The sequence below is a fragment of the Mastigoproctus giganteus genome, chromosome 13 (assembly GCF_048544385.1).
Source record: "Mastigoproctus giganteus isolate SK-2022 chromosome 13, ASM4854438v1, whole genome shotgun sequence".
NCBI classification, from domain to species: Eukaryota; Metazoa; Arthropoda; class Arachnida; order Uropygi; family Thelyphonidae; genus Mastigoproctus; species Mastigoproctus giganteus.
The window spans coordinates 109,639,954-109,658,434 of NC_143587.1; the positions used below are offsets into that span (position 1 = coordinate 109,639,954).

The window sequence follows — 18,481 nt, forward strand, 5'->3', positions numbered from 1 at the left end:
GTGCAACCTCTGGCGTTGATGTGGGCAGCTGAGAGCTTGATGGGCCCCTCAATTTAGTTCCTTCGAGGGCATCCACCCTGTCCTTCAAGCTCTCATATAGGCCCATAACAACGCTGAGTTGTTGCCTGATTTCAATACACTCCTTGCATCTCGCACACACACACAAAGACATGGCAATATCATGTCCCATATCTGAATGCTCTACAAACATCGTGCAAGCAGTGCATTTTAAAAGGCTGTGATTCAGAAGGCAATGGCCCCCCTCAGTTCTCCTCTGAGCTAGAGTACTTCCATTAGCTTGAGCCTTTTGCTTTGCTGCTCTGAGTCATGATTTCTATTAATTTCAATTTCAGTTCAAAATTATAACCCTAAACTTGTATCCCAACACAGTTATAACGGTATATATATATATTTTTTAGTGTCAAGTATTAATTATCTACGAGTTCCCTTTATATAACTTCCGTATCAATTATGTATTAATTAATTATGTTATGTTTGTAATCTAAGTCGTAATATGTATTTAGTTAAAAGTACAATTTAATTGACAACGAAGTTCAACAAGTTTAATAGACTATCAATCAACTGACAATATTATAACCTATACTATACTATCGTTATCTATGACAGAGGCGACAAGTTACGAACGGTAAATCTACTGACACCTAAGTATTGATTAACTTTCAAATCTCGTTGTCTCAATTCAGAATAAACTAACGATCCTTACTAGGTCTATAAGCTCCTTACAGAAAATAATTTGATGTAAAAAATATTCAATAAAGTGGCTAAATATGGCTAAAAAACTTCTCGTTCAGCGGAGTTGCAACTTGTAACACGTGGATTTGATATCCTTACCGATACACTTTTATGCAATTACAAGGCCAAGTAAAGAATAAATACACCAGATTAATCAGAAAATCACAAAATAATGCTATACTACTAAATTTAAATCAAAAGTTTTAGAAAACAATAATTTCAAATCAATAAATAAAAAAAATCCACTTAGCAGCTTTGAACACGTCTGGCTCCTACTAGCCTCGTCAGCAGACTCTAATGAATGAATGAATGAATGAAAGATAGAATGAATGAATGAAAATGAAAGATTAGAATGAATGAATGAAAATGAAAGATACAATGAATGAATGAATGAATGAAAGATTAGAATGAATGAATGAATGAATGAATGAATGAAAATGAAAGATAGAATGAATAGGCTGTGCACTGAATGAACTAGGAATTATGGTAAAAGGGAATAAATGGCAGTTTTGGTGAAAGAAAGAGTGACCTAGCATGAGGGAAAGAGAGAGTGAATGGGAATGAGTGGAACAGCAAATGTAATTGGCCGAAAGAATACAAAGTTAAAAATAGCTTACATTACTTTATATATACAGTAATACCCCGAAGTTACGCGATAGGTGGGTCCGACGAAAATCGCGTAAGTCGAATTCGCGTAAGTCGGGGTACAACTTTGCATATAAATACATATAAATTTTGCTTAATTGGGACCAAGGACTAACAAAAACACTAGTTTAGAAGAAAAATATTAATAAAATTGCAGTTCTTTATACATATTAATACAAAATATGTATTAAAAAAACAAATGACTTAGGTAAAAAAGTTATTTCGATGTAGATGGCTTCATAAAATCTAACAAATTCGTCTGACGACACAGCGCCTTCTTTTTTTCACGCAGAATTTCTTCGTAGCAAGCTAATAATTTTTTTATTCCTTGCTTTGTAGCTATAACGCGTTCTTCATTGGAGTCTATGTTTTCTAAAATTTTTAAGCCCTTTACAATTGAGCCCTTTTCAATTTTCAACCTGTCAAGTTTGCAATTGTCATGTGCTTTTCGCCGTTGCTTCATTTAGGCCTGTAGCACGTGCAATATCACATGGTCTTTCATTTCGCTCAAAGCGTTTCACAATTTCATATTTTTTCTCTATCGACAGAGGCGGACTGGCCATAAGCCTTACCGGGGAAACCCCGGTGGGCCAGTGTGATTTTGGCCATAAACCATAGTATGAGGCCACTATACATTTTCCCGGGTAAGAATTTTTGATCCAGTCCGCCTCTGTTTATCGATAATTGCTTTTCTTTTTCTCTCTGAATCTGCAGTGTCTTCACCAGGAAGCTTCCTTTTCACACCTTTTAATTAAGTATTTTACTCATTTTTAGGGAATAAAGCACAATTACAAAACGAGGAGGCACGCTTGATACGCATAAACAAAGCTGCACGCATGTAGCAACTGAATAAACAACACCATAAAGGCAGAGATACACTATTAACACCTCACATTTCTAGGGGTTACTACCATAAAACAATAAAAATCCATTTGCGTTTCTGCTAGTGAAATCTGTTATAAACTGGTACTAAACTCGATCTAATTGCATTTGCGATTATACCGATAGCTGGAATTGTGTTGGTTTTTACGTTATTATGGTGAAATGTGTTTCCCCTTCACTGATATAAAAAACATAAAAGCAGCAAAGTTGAATTTTGTTCATCTTTTGCTCTCATTCTCCGCCGTCGCACCGTATATCGATAACATATGAAAAACGACCTTGAAGATAGTGGGCGGCAGCGTTGCCAAACGAAAAAATCGAGAACCGCGTAACTCCGAGTTCGCGTAAGTCGGGGTATTACTGTACTGTACCAACAAACATTTACTAACCACATAAACACTATCACTGCATTCTCCCCTGGCCTGCAAAAAAAAAAAAACCTTGCGGCTAGGCGTGCACCACAACTGAAGAATAACAGTAAGTTGCTGTGCCCAGAGAGTGCAGTACAGAAAGTAAGAGTAGAATAAATGAGATGAGAGCTAGAAGAATGAATAAAAGTGTAAGCGTGTGAGAAAAAGAACACAAACCATAAATGCTACAGTTAAGTACACACTAATCCTAGTTTTAATTAGTATTTAAATTTACACTACACATCATTGCATCCCCTCCTGGTGTGTGAGAAAAAGATGAATGAGTTGAGTGAAAAAAAATATATATATATATATAAAAAACTTGGGGAAAAAATATATATAAAATAAGAAAAAAGTATTTTAAAAAAATAAAAAAAAATAATAATAAAAAAAAAAAAGAATGCAAATAGATTGAGAATGCAGATTATGAATGAAGTAAATGTGTGTCTCTCCCACTCCCCTCACCTGTTGGGTTCCCCACTGGCAGCTAACATATCCCACCCCCGGAGCGGGATGGGCAGCTTGACCTTCATACCAGATTCGACACTGCTTGGACATGACACCGACGAAGACATTCTGCGGCCTCTAACCTGGTTCCCTTTAAAACCCCATCCCCAAGCAGGAGACAGATCTCTGTCTCCTCTCCTCCCTGCCTACCCCCCAGACTTCGCCTGGTGGGGTTCGTCTCCACTGACCTATTTGGGGATGCCTACTCTATCGTCCCTATTCTTCTATCTGTTTCCCCCCAGTCTTCAGTCTCCCCCCTCACTAAATCGACCGAGTACACCCTTAACAATGCCACCAAATTATAATCAATGTCTAAATTCTACCGGTTTTGTGTAAATCTCTAAGACAACTAACACCTATTAGCTTTTATCTAGCGTATAGTCTCACATGTCTAAATTTAATAACATCAAAATTTTGCCCGACCTATTTGGCCTTTAACACATCTCTTTAGCGTTCAACCCCAACCGGCGATTTCCTAACAGCAATCCCATTAAGCATTAATGTCAAACGCAATATTTATTATTTTTAATAGGTCCTAGCCACTGAAATCCCAGGAAACTAGATGGCAGGACCTGCCAGAGCAATTTGTTGTGATACTGAATACACCTGGCTAGCCTCCACATGGCAGGGTATGGACGTCGGGCCCCACTAGGGGCCTGGCGGCCAATAAGCCGGATAAACAATGGGCACAACATATCACACTGCACAGACATGGCCCACACACTTTCAAGTCTCTGGCTTGACAGTGTACTGTCCTCGATACAGCAAAACACACACGGAGATGGGAGAAATCCCAGGTACCATCTAACACGAACATACCTTTGCTGTCTCTTTACAGCATAGTACTTTCTGTCTCTCCAATCCGTATTTGCAGATAGGCACGGGGTTGGGGCCAAAATAAGTTTATCAGGATTCATATTAGTTTTTATTGTGGTTCAGTGCCTGGGCAAACAAGCAATAAATGCACTTGGGAGTAGAATGCCAAGGCTACCTAGACACCATACCCACACTGCTGCCAGCCTGAATCCTGTCCCTCGGATAATGAGGGTAAAGGCAAGGAACTGACGTGACTGACCCTTGCAGGCAAACCCACTAGCCAATTGATCCTAGCCAGCCATCCAGGACCATCTATCTTGTCAAAGCAGGGGCCAAAGTGGTGTGTTGAAGCTGGGCTCCCCTCAACCACCAGGATTGCCCTTTCCAAATTTCCACAGGCTGCGACACACAGCAAACAGGCTGGATTCCTATAATGTTAGTCTGGAACCTAGGCTGTGGGCATTGGAACCCAGTGATGCTAATCTAGAGGACCAGCAGTGTCACTGGGAGGTCCCCCTCATCACATACAGGTGCCCATGTCGAGAGGTTTGATTTTCAAATCAGCCATATCAATTTCAGAAGGTCACTCCCATTCTGCAGAGGTGACTGTGTGGGATGGTTTTATAGTTTTCATTTAATCTTCGGGTCATTCTTTCTTGAAAAGCTCGCTTCTGATGGAACCATTGCAGGACAATGCTACAAGCATTGTCCTGCAATGCACCAATGTCTTCATGCATGATGGAGTGCCACCACATATTATTCAAAAAGTTTCTATTCTACTATGCAAAGCATTTGCAGCCAATAAAATAATCAGTAGGAATTTCCCAATTGCTTGGCCTCGACATTCACTACACTTCACTCATGCAGATTTCTGGCTACGGAGATATCTGAAAGGCTATGTTTACAAAAACATCCATGTTTCATTAATCTTTAAATGAACAACCTTCAACATGAGGTTACAGCCATCTCTACAAGCTTAATGCGATTAAGTGTGAGTAATGTTATAATTCATCTACTTAAAGTTAGAAATCAACAAGGTAAATCCACAAAACATCTTTAATATACTTAACAACCATAATTTCTGTAAATGAGTATTATTTTACAATTCAACCATGGCCCTCTAGTGGTGACTGAAGGAGCTATTTTTTTTTCTCAAATAAAACTCCATTAAATTTTATGCCTGAATGTTTAAAAAGTTTTCACCGTATGGCTCTCCTTTACAATTCTTATTTATATTTTTTTTAAATACACACACTGTTATTGTTATCATAATAATAACTTAAACTTTCTTTTAACATTAAAACTTCTTTCAAAAAGCATTTGGTCCTTCAATATTAAGCAGCACGACTAGAAAGAAAATGATATAGCCTAACAAAAATACTACTTATCCAGAAGCTTATATCAGTAAAAATATCTTAATGGCTTACTTTTGCTGTGAAGTCAGCTGCTCCAGTAGCTGCTTTGCTGGCATCTTTATTCAAAGCTACACCCCACACAGCACCTTTATGCCCAACAAATGTTCCAATCCAGTCTCCTGTATCACCTTGACGTAACATAGGTTTCCCATCTAACAAATGAATAATAAGTGAATACTAATAATCATATCTGAATATTAAAGAAGGTATATGAAATTAATTTATGACTAGTATTTATTAGCAACATTATGACTTGTTCAGACAATGCTGCTATAAACAGTGTTACTCTTTTTTTAAATTTTGCAACAGCAACTGCAAAAGAAATAAAGCTCTAGTTAGTGATAATTTACATTTTTTCTTTTCAGACATGTACTAATAATAAAACGTAATGCAGGCCAGGACTAATTACAAAAAAAATGTGCTAAGATTGCTGCTCACACTGCTACATTCTATCAAAATTTATATAGAAAATTTGGCATAAAAAAATGGCTATTACCATTTGAATATAGTAGGATAATTTTTTAACCAGTCTTGCATAATGTAAGTTTGGTGTGACATAAGCGCTAGGAAAACAAAAATGAGAGGCAATGAGAAAAAGAATTACTCTTAATCCGATTATCAGAAGTGACCCTTCATGCATTAAAAATCTGCAGATAAAAGACCCACTAGGTACCAGTGATCACAATGTATTGATATGGGATTAATTTAAAGATGTAACTACTGTCAAGGGCAAGGGAGGGGATTTTGCTTTTATAAAGGTGGCTACAGTGATCTCAGACAATTTTTAAATTCTATGCAGTGGGACTAACTGATAATGTTACCAACAGCAAATTCTAAATGGGAAGTATTCACCGTTGTAATCATAGATGCTACTAGGGTTTTTAATACCAATTAAGAGATACTGTTCTAGGCTTATACCTAAATGGATATCAGAAGAAATGACGAGACTTGGTGGCAGAGAAGAAAAATGCATTGGATGTGTATATATATATATATATATATATATATATATATATATATATATATATATATATATATATATATATTTTTTTTTTTTTTTAATGAAAACCACAAATACAAGAAGTATTAGAACCTATAGTACTTAGTACCGTGCTTGGGTGGGAAGTAGTAGTAGTGCCATGTGATGCAAGAAAGCAAATGTATGAGCTTATGCAGCATCAGCAAAAAAAAAACACACCATTCCCTCCAAATGCCTGTCTAGTTCCTCCTTAAATTTATTCAACCTATCAACTTCCACAACGACAGATGGAAGTTTGTTCCAGCAATTAACCACCCACTGGCTAAAGGCAAATTTCCGCACATCCAATCTACATCTGTCTTTTCTTAATTTGAATTTATGCCCCCTTAGGTTCGTAATCTGAACAAGTGGAAGGATCCCATCAGAATTCAGCGTGCTGAACCCATTCAAGGCCTTACACACCTCAATCAGATCACCGCGCAGGTGCCTAGTCTCCAGCCACTGCAATTTGCAGAACTTAAGCCTCTCTTGATAAGAGGATCCCTTCATTCCCCTCACCAATCTTGTTGCCCTTCTCTGTACCCGCTCAAGTAAATCTACATCCTTCCTAAAATGAGGCCTCTAGACCTGTACGCAGTATTCAAGGTGTGGCCTGACCATTGCCTTATACAGTGGGATAATCACCTCCTTTTCCCTGCTAGCAAAATTCCTATATATCATTGAAAAAACCCCATGACCTGCCCTGGCAGCCTGTCTGCATTGCTCAGAAAACTTCATATCTGCCTGCACAATTACTCCCAGGTCTTTTTCATTTTCTACCACCTTAAGTGTAGTACCATACAGTTGGTACATTTCTCTGGGGTTACTTCTACCCATATGCAGTACTTTGCATTTGTCAAGGTTAAACTTCAGTTGCCACTTCTTAGCCCATCTGCCCAAATTATCTAGATCCTGTTGCAGTAGCACACTGCCATTACTGTCATTAACAACCCTGCCAACCTTTGTATCATCTGCAAACTTCGACACTAAGCCTGATATTCCTTCATCAATATCATTGATAAATATACAAAACAACAGTGGACCCAACACCGAATCCTGTGGGACTCCACTAATAACATTAGTCCAAGAAGAGCAGCACCCATTGATTACTACCCTCTGTCTTCTCCCACTTAACCATCCTTTTATCCATTGTAGCAACTTACCCTTAATACCATTCTGCTCCAATTTGTACAATAGTCTTCCATGCGCAACAGTGTCAAAAGCTTTCCTGAAATCCAAATATATGATATCAAAATTATTTTTTGCATCCAGTTCCTTTGTAACCAAATCATAATATCCTATCAAATTTGTCAGACAAGACTTTCCCTTAACCAACCCATGCTGTGTCTGAATTATTGCTGCAGTCTTGTCTAGATGATCCTGCAATGCATCTTTAACCAGCGACTCCATTATTTTACCCGGAACAGAAGTTGAGAAGATGAGAGAAGATATCAAGCTAACGTTAACCTTTGTTGACCCTAGGTTGATATTTGTCCAAGTCTAATGTCAGCCTTTGTTGATATTAGACTTGGACTTCTGTAGACTGTAATTTTCAGGAAAGACATATGAAGGAAGGTTGTTCCAGTAAACAGCAGCTGAATGAATAAACAAGGAAGATGAAAAGTTGGTTGTGTGAGTTTGACGTTGGACAGTAAATGGATGTTGGCTGGTGGCGGCATGTGTTCGGACTGTTTTGAAAGATCAGGAATTATAGAAGCCAATTCAGAAGAACAGTGCCCATGGAAGTATCTGTAGAAAAAGCATGCAGCAGAAACAGTACATCTACGAGACTGTTAGAGATGAGTCGTTAATTAACCCAACTGCCCTCTTCTGAATGGAATCTAGAAGCCTGGGAGGTTTTGGGGGCACCGCCTCAGATGTGGAAACAATATTCCATGATACAGAGTGAACGGCTGTTCGGAAGAAAAGTAACGCCGAGAGTGAAAGAGAAAACCAAGTTTTTTTAGAAGCAGAGGAAGCACTATTTCTAATGTGCTTGTGCCAAGAGATATTAGAAGTCAGGGTAATCTGCAAAAGAGATATATCTTGCCTAGAAATCGGAGTGTCACCAAAGTAAGCATGGGAGCAGAAGAATCCTTTTTTCAAGATATAAGACAGGACTGAGTTTTAGGATTGAAATAAACCAAGTCGTCTTTGTCCCACTGGAGAATTACCTGGAGATCGGCATATAAGGAATTGGTAGTGGATATTCGAGAAGTTTAAGCTGACTGAGGGCAAGGTTTCTGAAACTGGAAAGTGGAATGCAATGTGCTATCATCAGCAAAACTATGGATAGGATTTCCAGTCAATGAAAGAAGGTCATTAATATACAAGAAGCGTGGGTGGAAAGAACTGGACCTTGGGGGACCAGCATTAGTGGAGAAGTTAGAAAACAGAGAGCCATCTACCAGCACCCTCAGTGAGCTGTCAGAGAGAAAGCTGGATAACCAATTAAAAAAAAAAAAAAAAAAAAAAAAAAAGTTGTCAAACCATAAGATGGAAGCTTGTTTAGAAGACATTTATGCCAAACAAGATCGAAAGCATCTGAGATGTCAAGAGCAAATGTTTGTGTTTCACCGAACTTTTTCATTGAAATTGTCCATATATGGGTAACGTAAGCCAAAATATCACCAGTGTGGAGATGCTGACTGAATCCATACTGCATATTGTTGATCAGATGGAAGGATTCTAGGTAGTTTAATAGTTGGTGGTTAATTGATTTCTCCATCACTTTAGAAAGAGTAGAAGTAATTGCAATGGGACGATAATTGGATGGGAGGGATTTGTAACCCTTTTTAGGAACTGGCTGGATATGAGCAAATTTCCAAGCAGAAGGAAAAACACCTTTGGAATAAGGAAGTATAAAAGAGGTGGCAAAGAACAGGGGTAAGTTCAGGAGCACAGGTTTTCAAAACAAGTGGAGAAACACCATCAGGACTTGGAGCTTTCTTATTCATCAAAATCTTTCTGACATCCTTTTAACGGAAGACCACAGGAGGCATTGAATGGAGCATGTTGGGAATGGTGGGAGGTGTTTTACCAAGATCATTAATACATGAGTTTGAAGAAAAATGGGATGTAGCAGGTCAGCTTTATTGTTGGCCGAAGTGACAACAGAACCTTCTGGTTTTGACAGAGGTGGAAGCAGAGATGGACAAAAGTTGCGGCCAATACCTTTGACAAGAGACCAGAATTCTCAGCTACCATTAGGGCAAGAAGCAAGTTTTCTACTCTTAGCCTGTTCAAACTCTAGTTTGGACTGATTAATAACTGCTTTACAATTGTTGCGAGCTTTGGTGTAGGCAGAAAATGAAACTGAAGAATTAGAAACAAGCCAATTACAAAATGCAACATTCTTCTCTTGAACAGCCTTAGCATATTTATTGGAAAACCAAGGTTTAGATAAAGGACGAGATTTTAAAGTGGAATTTGGGATAAAGGATTCCATTCCTGCAAGAATAATTTCACTGACATGATCTGAGCAAACATTGACATCAGAAGTTTAATCCGACCAAGGAAAAAAAGAAAAGAAATCTCGCAGGTCATCCCATTTTGCATTCATGTAATGCCAAACAACACGAGGTTGGGAATAGCCATGAGATAAAGGTTCCATTGGAGAAGAAACAATCACCAAGTTGTGATCTGAAGTGCCTCAAGGACCTCTCACTTCGACCGTGTATTTAGAAGGGTTGTTTGTGAGAAAAAGATCAAGCGTATTGGCTGTATGATTAGGACTGTCCGGTATTCTTGTAGGTAAGTGAACAATCTGTGCAAGGTCATTAGTAATTGCAAAAGCCTCAGCATCTCAACCAGATGGGTTGGTGTGACTAGAAAACGGAAGCCAGCTGGAATTGTGAACATTAAAATCACCAAGGAAAATTACCTCAGTTAGGAAAGTTGCACTGGAGAATGTCAAGTTGCAAAGAGAGGAAGTCAAAAGAGTTCCATTTGGACTGCAAGTGGAATTGGACATCGTTGAGATTAGAATTGAGACCACGTATATTTGTGAAATGAATTAGGAAGTGCTTGGGAGGTTTAGATCTTTTCGCAGATAAGCTTGCTCTATTAGTTTGACAATTCATGGTGTATTCAATAGTAAGAAAAAGTGGGTGGGACATGCTGTAATGAAATTAATGAAGTAATGAAATTTTTCATTACTCCATTTGAAAATTTTTGAAATTTTTGAAATTTTTGTAATGAAATCCAAGTGATTAGTGAAGTTTGGAGAATGGTAGAGACAACAGATGAATTTGACACAATGAGGTAGAGAGATTTTAAGCCAGAGAAGATCAAAGAGAAGAGATTCCAAATTGCCAAGTCTCTGACAGGGAATATCAGAACAGACATATGCACAAGTACCACCTTTGAGGCGAAAGGAATCATACAGCAAATAATTTGAGAATTTGAGATGAACAGTAGTTGAATCAACCGATAACTGAGATTCTGTCAGAAAAGTACATGGGGTTTGGCGGACTGCAAATGGAATTGGACATCATTGAGATTAGAACTGAGACCACGTATATTTGTGAAATGAATGAGTAAGTGTTTGGGAGGTTTAGATCTTTTCGCAGATAAGCTTGCTCTATTAGTTTGACAATTCATGGTGTATTCAATAGTAAGAAAAAGTGGGTGGGACATGCTGTATGAAGTGAAATTTTTGGATATGGCGTACACATGGTAAAAATATACCCAGATCCTTGACATAACGTGGCCTCAACAATGCTCCCCGCATACACACTACTCGGACTCCCTCCAGTCACTATCTGGTAGAGTAGAGGTAGCAAGATTATACACTGGCTGATCCGGAAGCCTCCTAGAGAGTTACCAATAGGTTCAGTCCGGTGTACTAACTAGCGGCAGGCCTGCGAACACCATTTTAGAGCTGTACCTTAGAAATGTAAGGAAGATTGGATCTCGCCATGATGTTCATCATAACCTCAAAAGTCATCAGTCATACTGCATGATGGAAGAGATAGGGAAGGGTTGACCGGAACTTAGCTCTAGAGACTAAACATGGGTTCCACCACTTCAAGCCTCCAATTTGATTGGTTGTTGTTGTTTGGTTTTTAGGAGCATAAGCAACTAAGCCATATTGCTCCGGGGATATGCAGTGGTCAATTCCTGACCTTTCTGCATCCTCCGTATTTGGTGGTGACAGGCTTGAACCCCAGTCTAATCAAGTAGTGCCTGCTACGCACTGCTGCTCCTTCCCACCTGGCTACGGAGGTGCCCAATTTGATTGGATACTATGATGTGGTCACAAAGGAACTGGATGCAAAAAATAATTTTGATATCATATACTTGGATCTTATCCTTTCCGTCGTATATCCTTTCTAAGAGATTCAAAATAAAGGTTATAATGATTTATTCACCAACATTGAGCCATGATGATGAAAAGGTTGAAAAAATATACACAGAAATTTAGTCTCCTAGACAAGCAGAAAACCCACTACACTATCATTATGGAGGACTTCAATGCTACGGTTGGAAAGAGATAAAACAGCACAGATAGGGGAACTATAGGAAATTTTGGAATTGGTGAAAGAAATGAAATACTTGTGGAATTTGCAGAATCTCGAGGATTATCAGTAATGAACACTTTTTTCAAGAAAAGGGTGAACAGAAAGTGGACATGGAAGAGTCCAAATGGATTAACAACTAATGAAATCGACTTCATCTTCACTAACAGAAGATATATCGTGAATAATAGAATGGTAAGCGTCACACTTGATATAGATATAAGAAAAGAAAGGAAAAAACTTGACTCGAGTAAATAATACGAAGGTATTTGGGATAACAGAAGAGGAGAAAAAGCAGTATGTACTGGAACTTAAGAACAAGTTTGAGCTTCTGCAGACTGCTCAGGACCAAGATATCGATGAGGAATATTACAACTTTCTGACAGCGATAAAGCCCAAGAAACCTATAAGTAAAAATAAATACAAAGAAGAAAAAATTAGTCAAGAAACACTTGTCATGATGAACCGAAGCTAACAAATGAAGAGCAAGATAAACACTGCCAAGAATAAAATTGAGTATACTGAGTTATGCAAAGCCACTAGAAAGAGACTCAGAGGACATAAGAAAATTTAACACAAGAAAAGTAGAACAAGCATTAAGGGAAAACAAAGGACTTAAATCAGCAGCCATGAGCAATAATACAGAAAGACAAATGATAATGAAACGGAAGAATACTGATGGTGTACTTATAAATAGCAGAGAAGGCATAATTCAAATAGCAGAAGACTATTACAGAGAATTATACAAGGAGCGAGGAATTGACGCCAGCAGTGGGGAAGATGGGTCGCAAATTAGTAACACATACGACATACCCGATATCCTTCCTGATGAGGTAGAACATGCATTGAAGAAAATGAAGAATCAGAAAGCCCTGGGGGAAGATGAAGTTACCGTAGAGTTGTTAAAATTGGGAGAAGAGACGTGGCACAAAAACTGGCAAGCCTCTTCACAAAATGCATTAGAAAAGGTGTGATGCCTAAGGAGCGGAATAATGCAAATCATAGTTTTGCTGTATAAGAAAGGAGATAAATCAGAAATTGGTAATTATAGACCGATTAGCTTGCTATCCCACATTTACAAGTTATTCACAAGGGTCATTACTAACAGATTAGAAGGCTACTTGATGAGAATCAACCGAAATATCAAGCTGGCTTTAGAACAGGATTCTCAACTAAGGATCACCTTCACATAATATCACAGCTAACGGAGAAAGCAAATTAATATAAAACACCATGGAACAAATTATATTGAGAATCAGACTGTTAAATAAGAAGAGAAACACATGGATCAGGCAACAAACTCAAGTAAAGGACATTCTTATCAAAACTAAAGAACTAAGATGGTCTTGGGCAGGACACATAGCTCTAAGACATGATGACAGAGGGAGTAAGAAAGTAACAGAATGATACCCGAGATCAGCTAGAAGAAAACCTGGAAGACGACGGAGATGTACAGATGAAATTCATGAGTTTGTGGGTAGTAAATGGATGGCCATTGCACAAAACACGAGGGACTGGAAAGTTGCTGGAAAGGCCTTCATCCTGCAGTGGATTGAAAATGGCTGATGATGATGACTTGGATCTTAGGAAAGCTTTTGATATTGTTGCACATGGAAGACTACAGTAAAGAATGGAGCAGTATGGCATTAAGAGCAAAATGCTGCAATGGATAAAGGGATGGTTGAGTGGGAGAAGACAGAGTGGTAATCAGTGGACACTGCTCTTCGGGGACTAATGTTATTTGTGGAGTCCCATAGGATTCAGTATTGGGTGCATTGATGTTTTCTGTATTTATTAATGATATTAATGAAGGTATATCAGGCTTAATGTCTAAATTTGCAGGAGATACGAAGGTTGGCGGGGTTGTTAATGACACTAATGACAGTATCTACTGCAAGAGGATGTAGAAACGTTGAACAAATGCAGTACCTTACATCTGTCAATGTTAAACTTCAGTTGCCAGCTCTCAGCCGAGAGCTGGCAAATGAAGTTTAACATCGACAAATGTAAGGTACTGCATATGGGTAGCAGTAACCACAGAGTAACATATCAACTGTATGATACTACACTCGAGATGATAGAAAATGAAAAGGACTTGGGGGTAATCGTGCAGTCAGATATGATGGTTCCTGAGCAGATGGTCCGCAAGTTTAGCTCATGGTGTCTTGTCGATGATATACAGGAATTTTTCTTGCAGGTGTAAGGAGATGATTATCCCTTTGTATAAGGCAATGGTCAGGCCACACCTGGAGTACTGTATACAGGTCTGGAGGCCTAATTTTAGGAAGGATGTAGAGCTGCTGGAACGAGTACAGAGAAGGGCAACAAGATTAGTGAATGGACCAAAGGGTTGCTCTTACGAAGAAGAGTTTAAGTTTTGCAGATTACAGTGTCTGATGACTGGCCACCTGCGAGTTGTTCTGATTGAGATGTATAAGACCCTGAATGGTTTGAGCAAGTTCAATGCTGATGGGATTCTGCTTCTTGCCCAGATTAATCGCCTGAAGGGACATAAATTCAAATTAAGGAAAGCCAGCATGTGGTTGATTGCTAGAACAAACTTCCATCTGTTGTTGTAGAAGTTGACAGCTTAAATAAATTTAAGGCAGAACTAGACAAACATTTGGAGTGAATGGATGGGTGAAATGAAAAGTTTTTTTTTTTTTTTTGGCTGATGCTGTATAAGCTTGCTTCTTGCAGCATATGATGCTACTAATGCTAATAGGCCTATAACACACTCCCACACTCCTACTCTTTTCGCTTTCCCTGTGCTTAATGTCATACCAAACTGACTCAACATTGCACTGACCATTCATATCAACTGGATACATTGCTTATTTTATTTGCTTCTTAACTAAGATAACCCCTCTCCTAGTCTATCTGTCCTTTCTGTATACATTACACTCCCCATATTCAAATTCTGCATCCCTTATATCTGAATGACACATCTCTGAAATCCCAGCTACACTATTAGCATTGATGTGCAAGCAAGTATACATGCACCTGTTCTTACTCTTATTTACCCTAACACAACCGATGTATATTTACTTGTTTTATGATGACTCACAGCAGTCAATCCTTGAACTCCCCAACACCTTTCTTTCAAAGCTGTTGAATGTTCCAATAGAAGCAGTGCAAGAATCACTTTCACGTCTGCCTGCAGCTACTGTTAATCTATTATTCTGTGTACCCCCACAAGCTAGCAGTTTTCTAATCCACCTAACACTGCCTTAATAGCATCAGCTCAGGCCAGCCATCATAGGAACAGTGTGGTTAGAACATTAGTTGACAGGGCAAAATCACACTGTAGTACCTCCGAGGATAGGAAGGTAGAGTATGAACACGTCACGACGGATCTTACAAAATGTGGCTACCCCCAGAGGATTATAGAAAAATATATTAAAGGAAATCAGAGGAGAGGCGAATCTTTTACACCAGTATCCACTGCATATATTCCCTACTATCCGGGTCTAACCGATCATATAACTAGAATACTAAGAAATTATCAGACACGTGTGCAGCTTCCAGGGTGGAGGCTGCACACAATTGTGTCACAAGTAAAGGACCCCATTCAAAAAGAGAATGCAAGTGGGGTCGTATATAGTATTAGATGCCCGGAATGTGGGGAGTGTTATGTAGGGGAAACAAAACGCCGTCTCAAAGATCTCTGGGGGAGCACACTAAGGCAATAAGAAATGCGGAGTATGGCAAGTCCACCGTGGCCAAGCATTTTTGGGAGAAGCAGCACCAGATCTCCCCGGACGATGCTATCATCACCGATCAGCTGCATAAGTTCTGGGACCGCAAGTGACTCGAGAGTTTGCGGATCTGTTCCACAGATCTGTTCTATATCTGAGCAGAATCCCATTTTTGCCCATCCGAGACCAATGGTATATTTTCCCTAGAAACTTTGTCAAACTCTTCTAATTCTTTCTGATTAACGTAATGAGGGGAAATATAACTCCATTGCAATAATGCCAACATCTTGAAGCCAGGAATAAGTTGTTGTTGTTATTTGGTTTTTGGGAGCATTAGCAACTAAGGCCATATTGCTCTGGGGATATGCGGTGGTCATTCCCTGACCTTTCCGAATCCTCCGTATTTGATGGTCACAAGCTCGAACCGCGGTCTAATCAAGAAGCATGTGCTATGCACTGCTGCTCCTGCTCACCTGGCTACGGAGGCCCCAGCAGGAATAAGCACCTCGTTTCTTAAGCATAGACATTTTCTGAAAGCTACCAAGGACATCTTAAAAAATACAAAATATCACAAATATCACAATTCAATCGAGTAGTCAACACTACTGTATAATGTTCCAATGTGAACGAAGCAAGGAAGGACGAAGTGTAATCGTCATCACAATACAGCCAATGATGTTAATGTTGAAGTTAGTCATATAGTTCAGTATTTTTGTCTTTGCTTATGTTTAAGTTATTCATATAGTTCAGTATTTTCCACAAGAAGAAAAGTTATTATGCTTACTGAATTTTAATTCTTTAGTTTGTGAAAAACAAAACATCCTCAGTGTGTGCCTACTGATAAAACTATATGTAAGTGTTTTCCTATAATTTTTTTTTTTTTATCCTAAACGGTTGTTATAATGGATCCACAGCCTGGGACATCACGACTGAAAAGGAAAAGGGATGGATGGGCAATATGTTGAAATTGATGACATTGAATTAGATCTTTATAATATATCATCTGGTACTGAAATAGAACTCTAATCAAGTGGTGCGATTTCTGAATTTCATTCTAATGCATCTGTCAAAGTTAAAAAAAAAAAATTAAAACTGGGGAGGAAGGGAATTAGGGGGGAAAAATATTACCAAGGTTATGCATAAGAAAATTCAACAATAGAACATTAAATTGAAATTTATAGGTTGACATTTTCAGAAATAAATTACAACCAACAATACTATATACACGTAATCATTTGCATTTACACGACCCCAGGGGTTCACATCTGGTGAGTATGGGCTTGGCAAACCCAGGGTCCTCAGTTAGATATCATCATTCTTCTCTTTCTTGGTGATTCCTTTCCCCCTCTCTCTCTATCTCTCTCACAGGGTAACTCGGGAATTTTTTTTTTTTTTTTGGCTGGTACAGCATAAGCCTCAGGCTTCCTTGCATCATAGGACTAATAATAATAAAAATAAAATGATTACGTAAGTGTAATATTGTGGCAAATGGCCACACTACTTTCCAAGAGGTATAGTTATTTGCCGACTTCCTGGCTGTAATGACAATCACAATTAACAGCACAAAACACAGTAATGATAGTTATCTTCAGAGGCGATCGAGCGATGCAACCGCACAGGGTTGCATCCGCAAATTCACTGAACTGCTGTAAATCTCAAGTCGCTATCCCGAATAGGAAGTTGGAGGAGCAGCACTAAAAAATCTCGCACGCGGCGTTCATAGCCCTGGGGCCGGTTCTGGTTATCGTGCACACAACTGAGAAACCAGTATAGAACCTTATGATAGAATCTATTAACTACAATCTTAGGCTTTTAGAATTAATTAGTTTTATCACTGAAAAGTTTTATACTTTTCCGATTAATTTACATATAATTCTTAATAACTAAAAATGGCATTTTAAACCGATGTTCATGGGTATTTAAACTGACGCGTTATGGGTATATTTTTAACAGAACACGAAATAGATGAATGAAAGTGCACGTGGCGATACACTGTTGTTGACCACTTCCTAAATCATAAAATATAACTTACCAAATAAACAATGCAGGATAAAATTCATCAAACACACAAAACTAAACTGGGCGACTAAACTAAATAACAGCAAAAAAACTGCAAAACAGTTAATTAATAATTATGATTTAACACAAATTAAAGATCGAAGGAGCAATGACTGAATATAAGAATGTTCTGCAGTTGCCGGTGTAGCAACATTCTCATATTCGTTCACACGTTTTCTGCTTCCTTTTATCAATGAAGCTTACCTTTACATGCAGATATTAAAAAATAACCAAATGGAGTAACTTGACTAAATGCTAAATCAACAACTGGTCGCGTATGACCACTACAAGTTAACGACGTCTGCCTTAAACCTGACATGTTTACATCTCGAACCAAACTTTCTAGCAATAGATGGCACTCCAACATCCACGAGAAATATCTTCAGAAAGGGCAACCACCTCCACATTCCAACATTCTGGAATATAAAAAATATTGCCTAAATAATTATTATTATCAACTGTTTATTAACCTTAGGTTCACCCCCTGAATAGCCAGTGGTCTAGGAGGGTGTACAAATACAGTATATATTTTTTTAAAATACAGTGTACAATTTTATACAATTTTTTGATATTTAAAATAATGACATTGTACTGAAAAACAATGTCATTATTAGAAAAAAAAATATAATAATAATTGTGTTTACTCAATTAATTAAAACACGTTTAAGGGTTTGGAAAACTTTATATTTAAAAGTTAAAAATAGTCATGACAGTATGCTGCTGCTACAGGATCTAGAAAAGTTAGGCAGATTATTATTAT

General features: G+C 38.3%; 1 protein-coding gene across 1 annotated transcript in view; it reads right to left on the bottom strand.

Annotated features, from left to right (window-relative positions):
• Window positions 1-18,054, bottom strand: part of wmd (serine-threonine kinase receptor-associated protein wmd) — a 99,167-nt gene extending 81,113 nt beyond the window's left edge. Inside the window, exons 1-2 of the mRNA XM_090388044.1 lie at window positions 17,926-18,054; window positions 5,441-5,580 (exon numbers count right to left, since the gene is read on the bottom strand). Coding sequence (XP_090244170.1) covers window positions 5,441-5,580; window positions 17,926-18,040 — 255 coding nt within the window. The 5' untranslated portion in view covers window positions 18,041-18,054. The remainder of the gene's footprint in view (window positions 1-5,440; window positions 5,581-17,925) is intronic.
• Window positions 18,055-18,481: the final 427 nt, after the last annotated feature.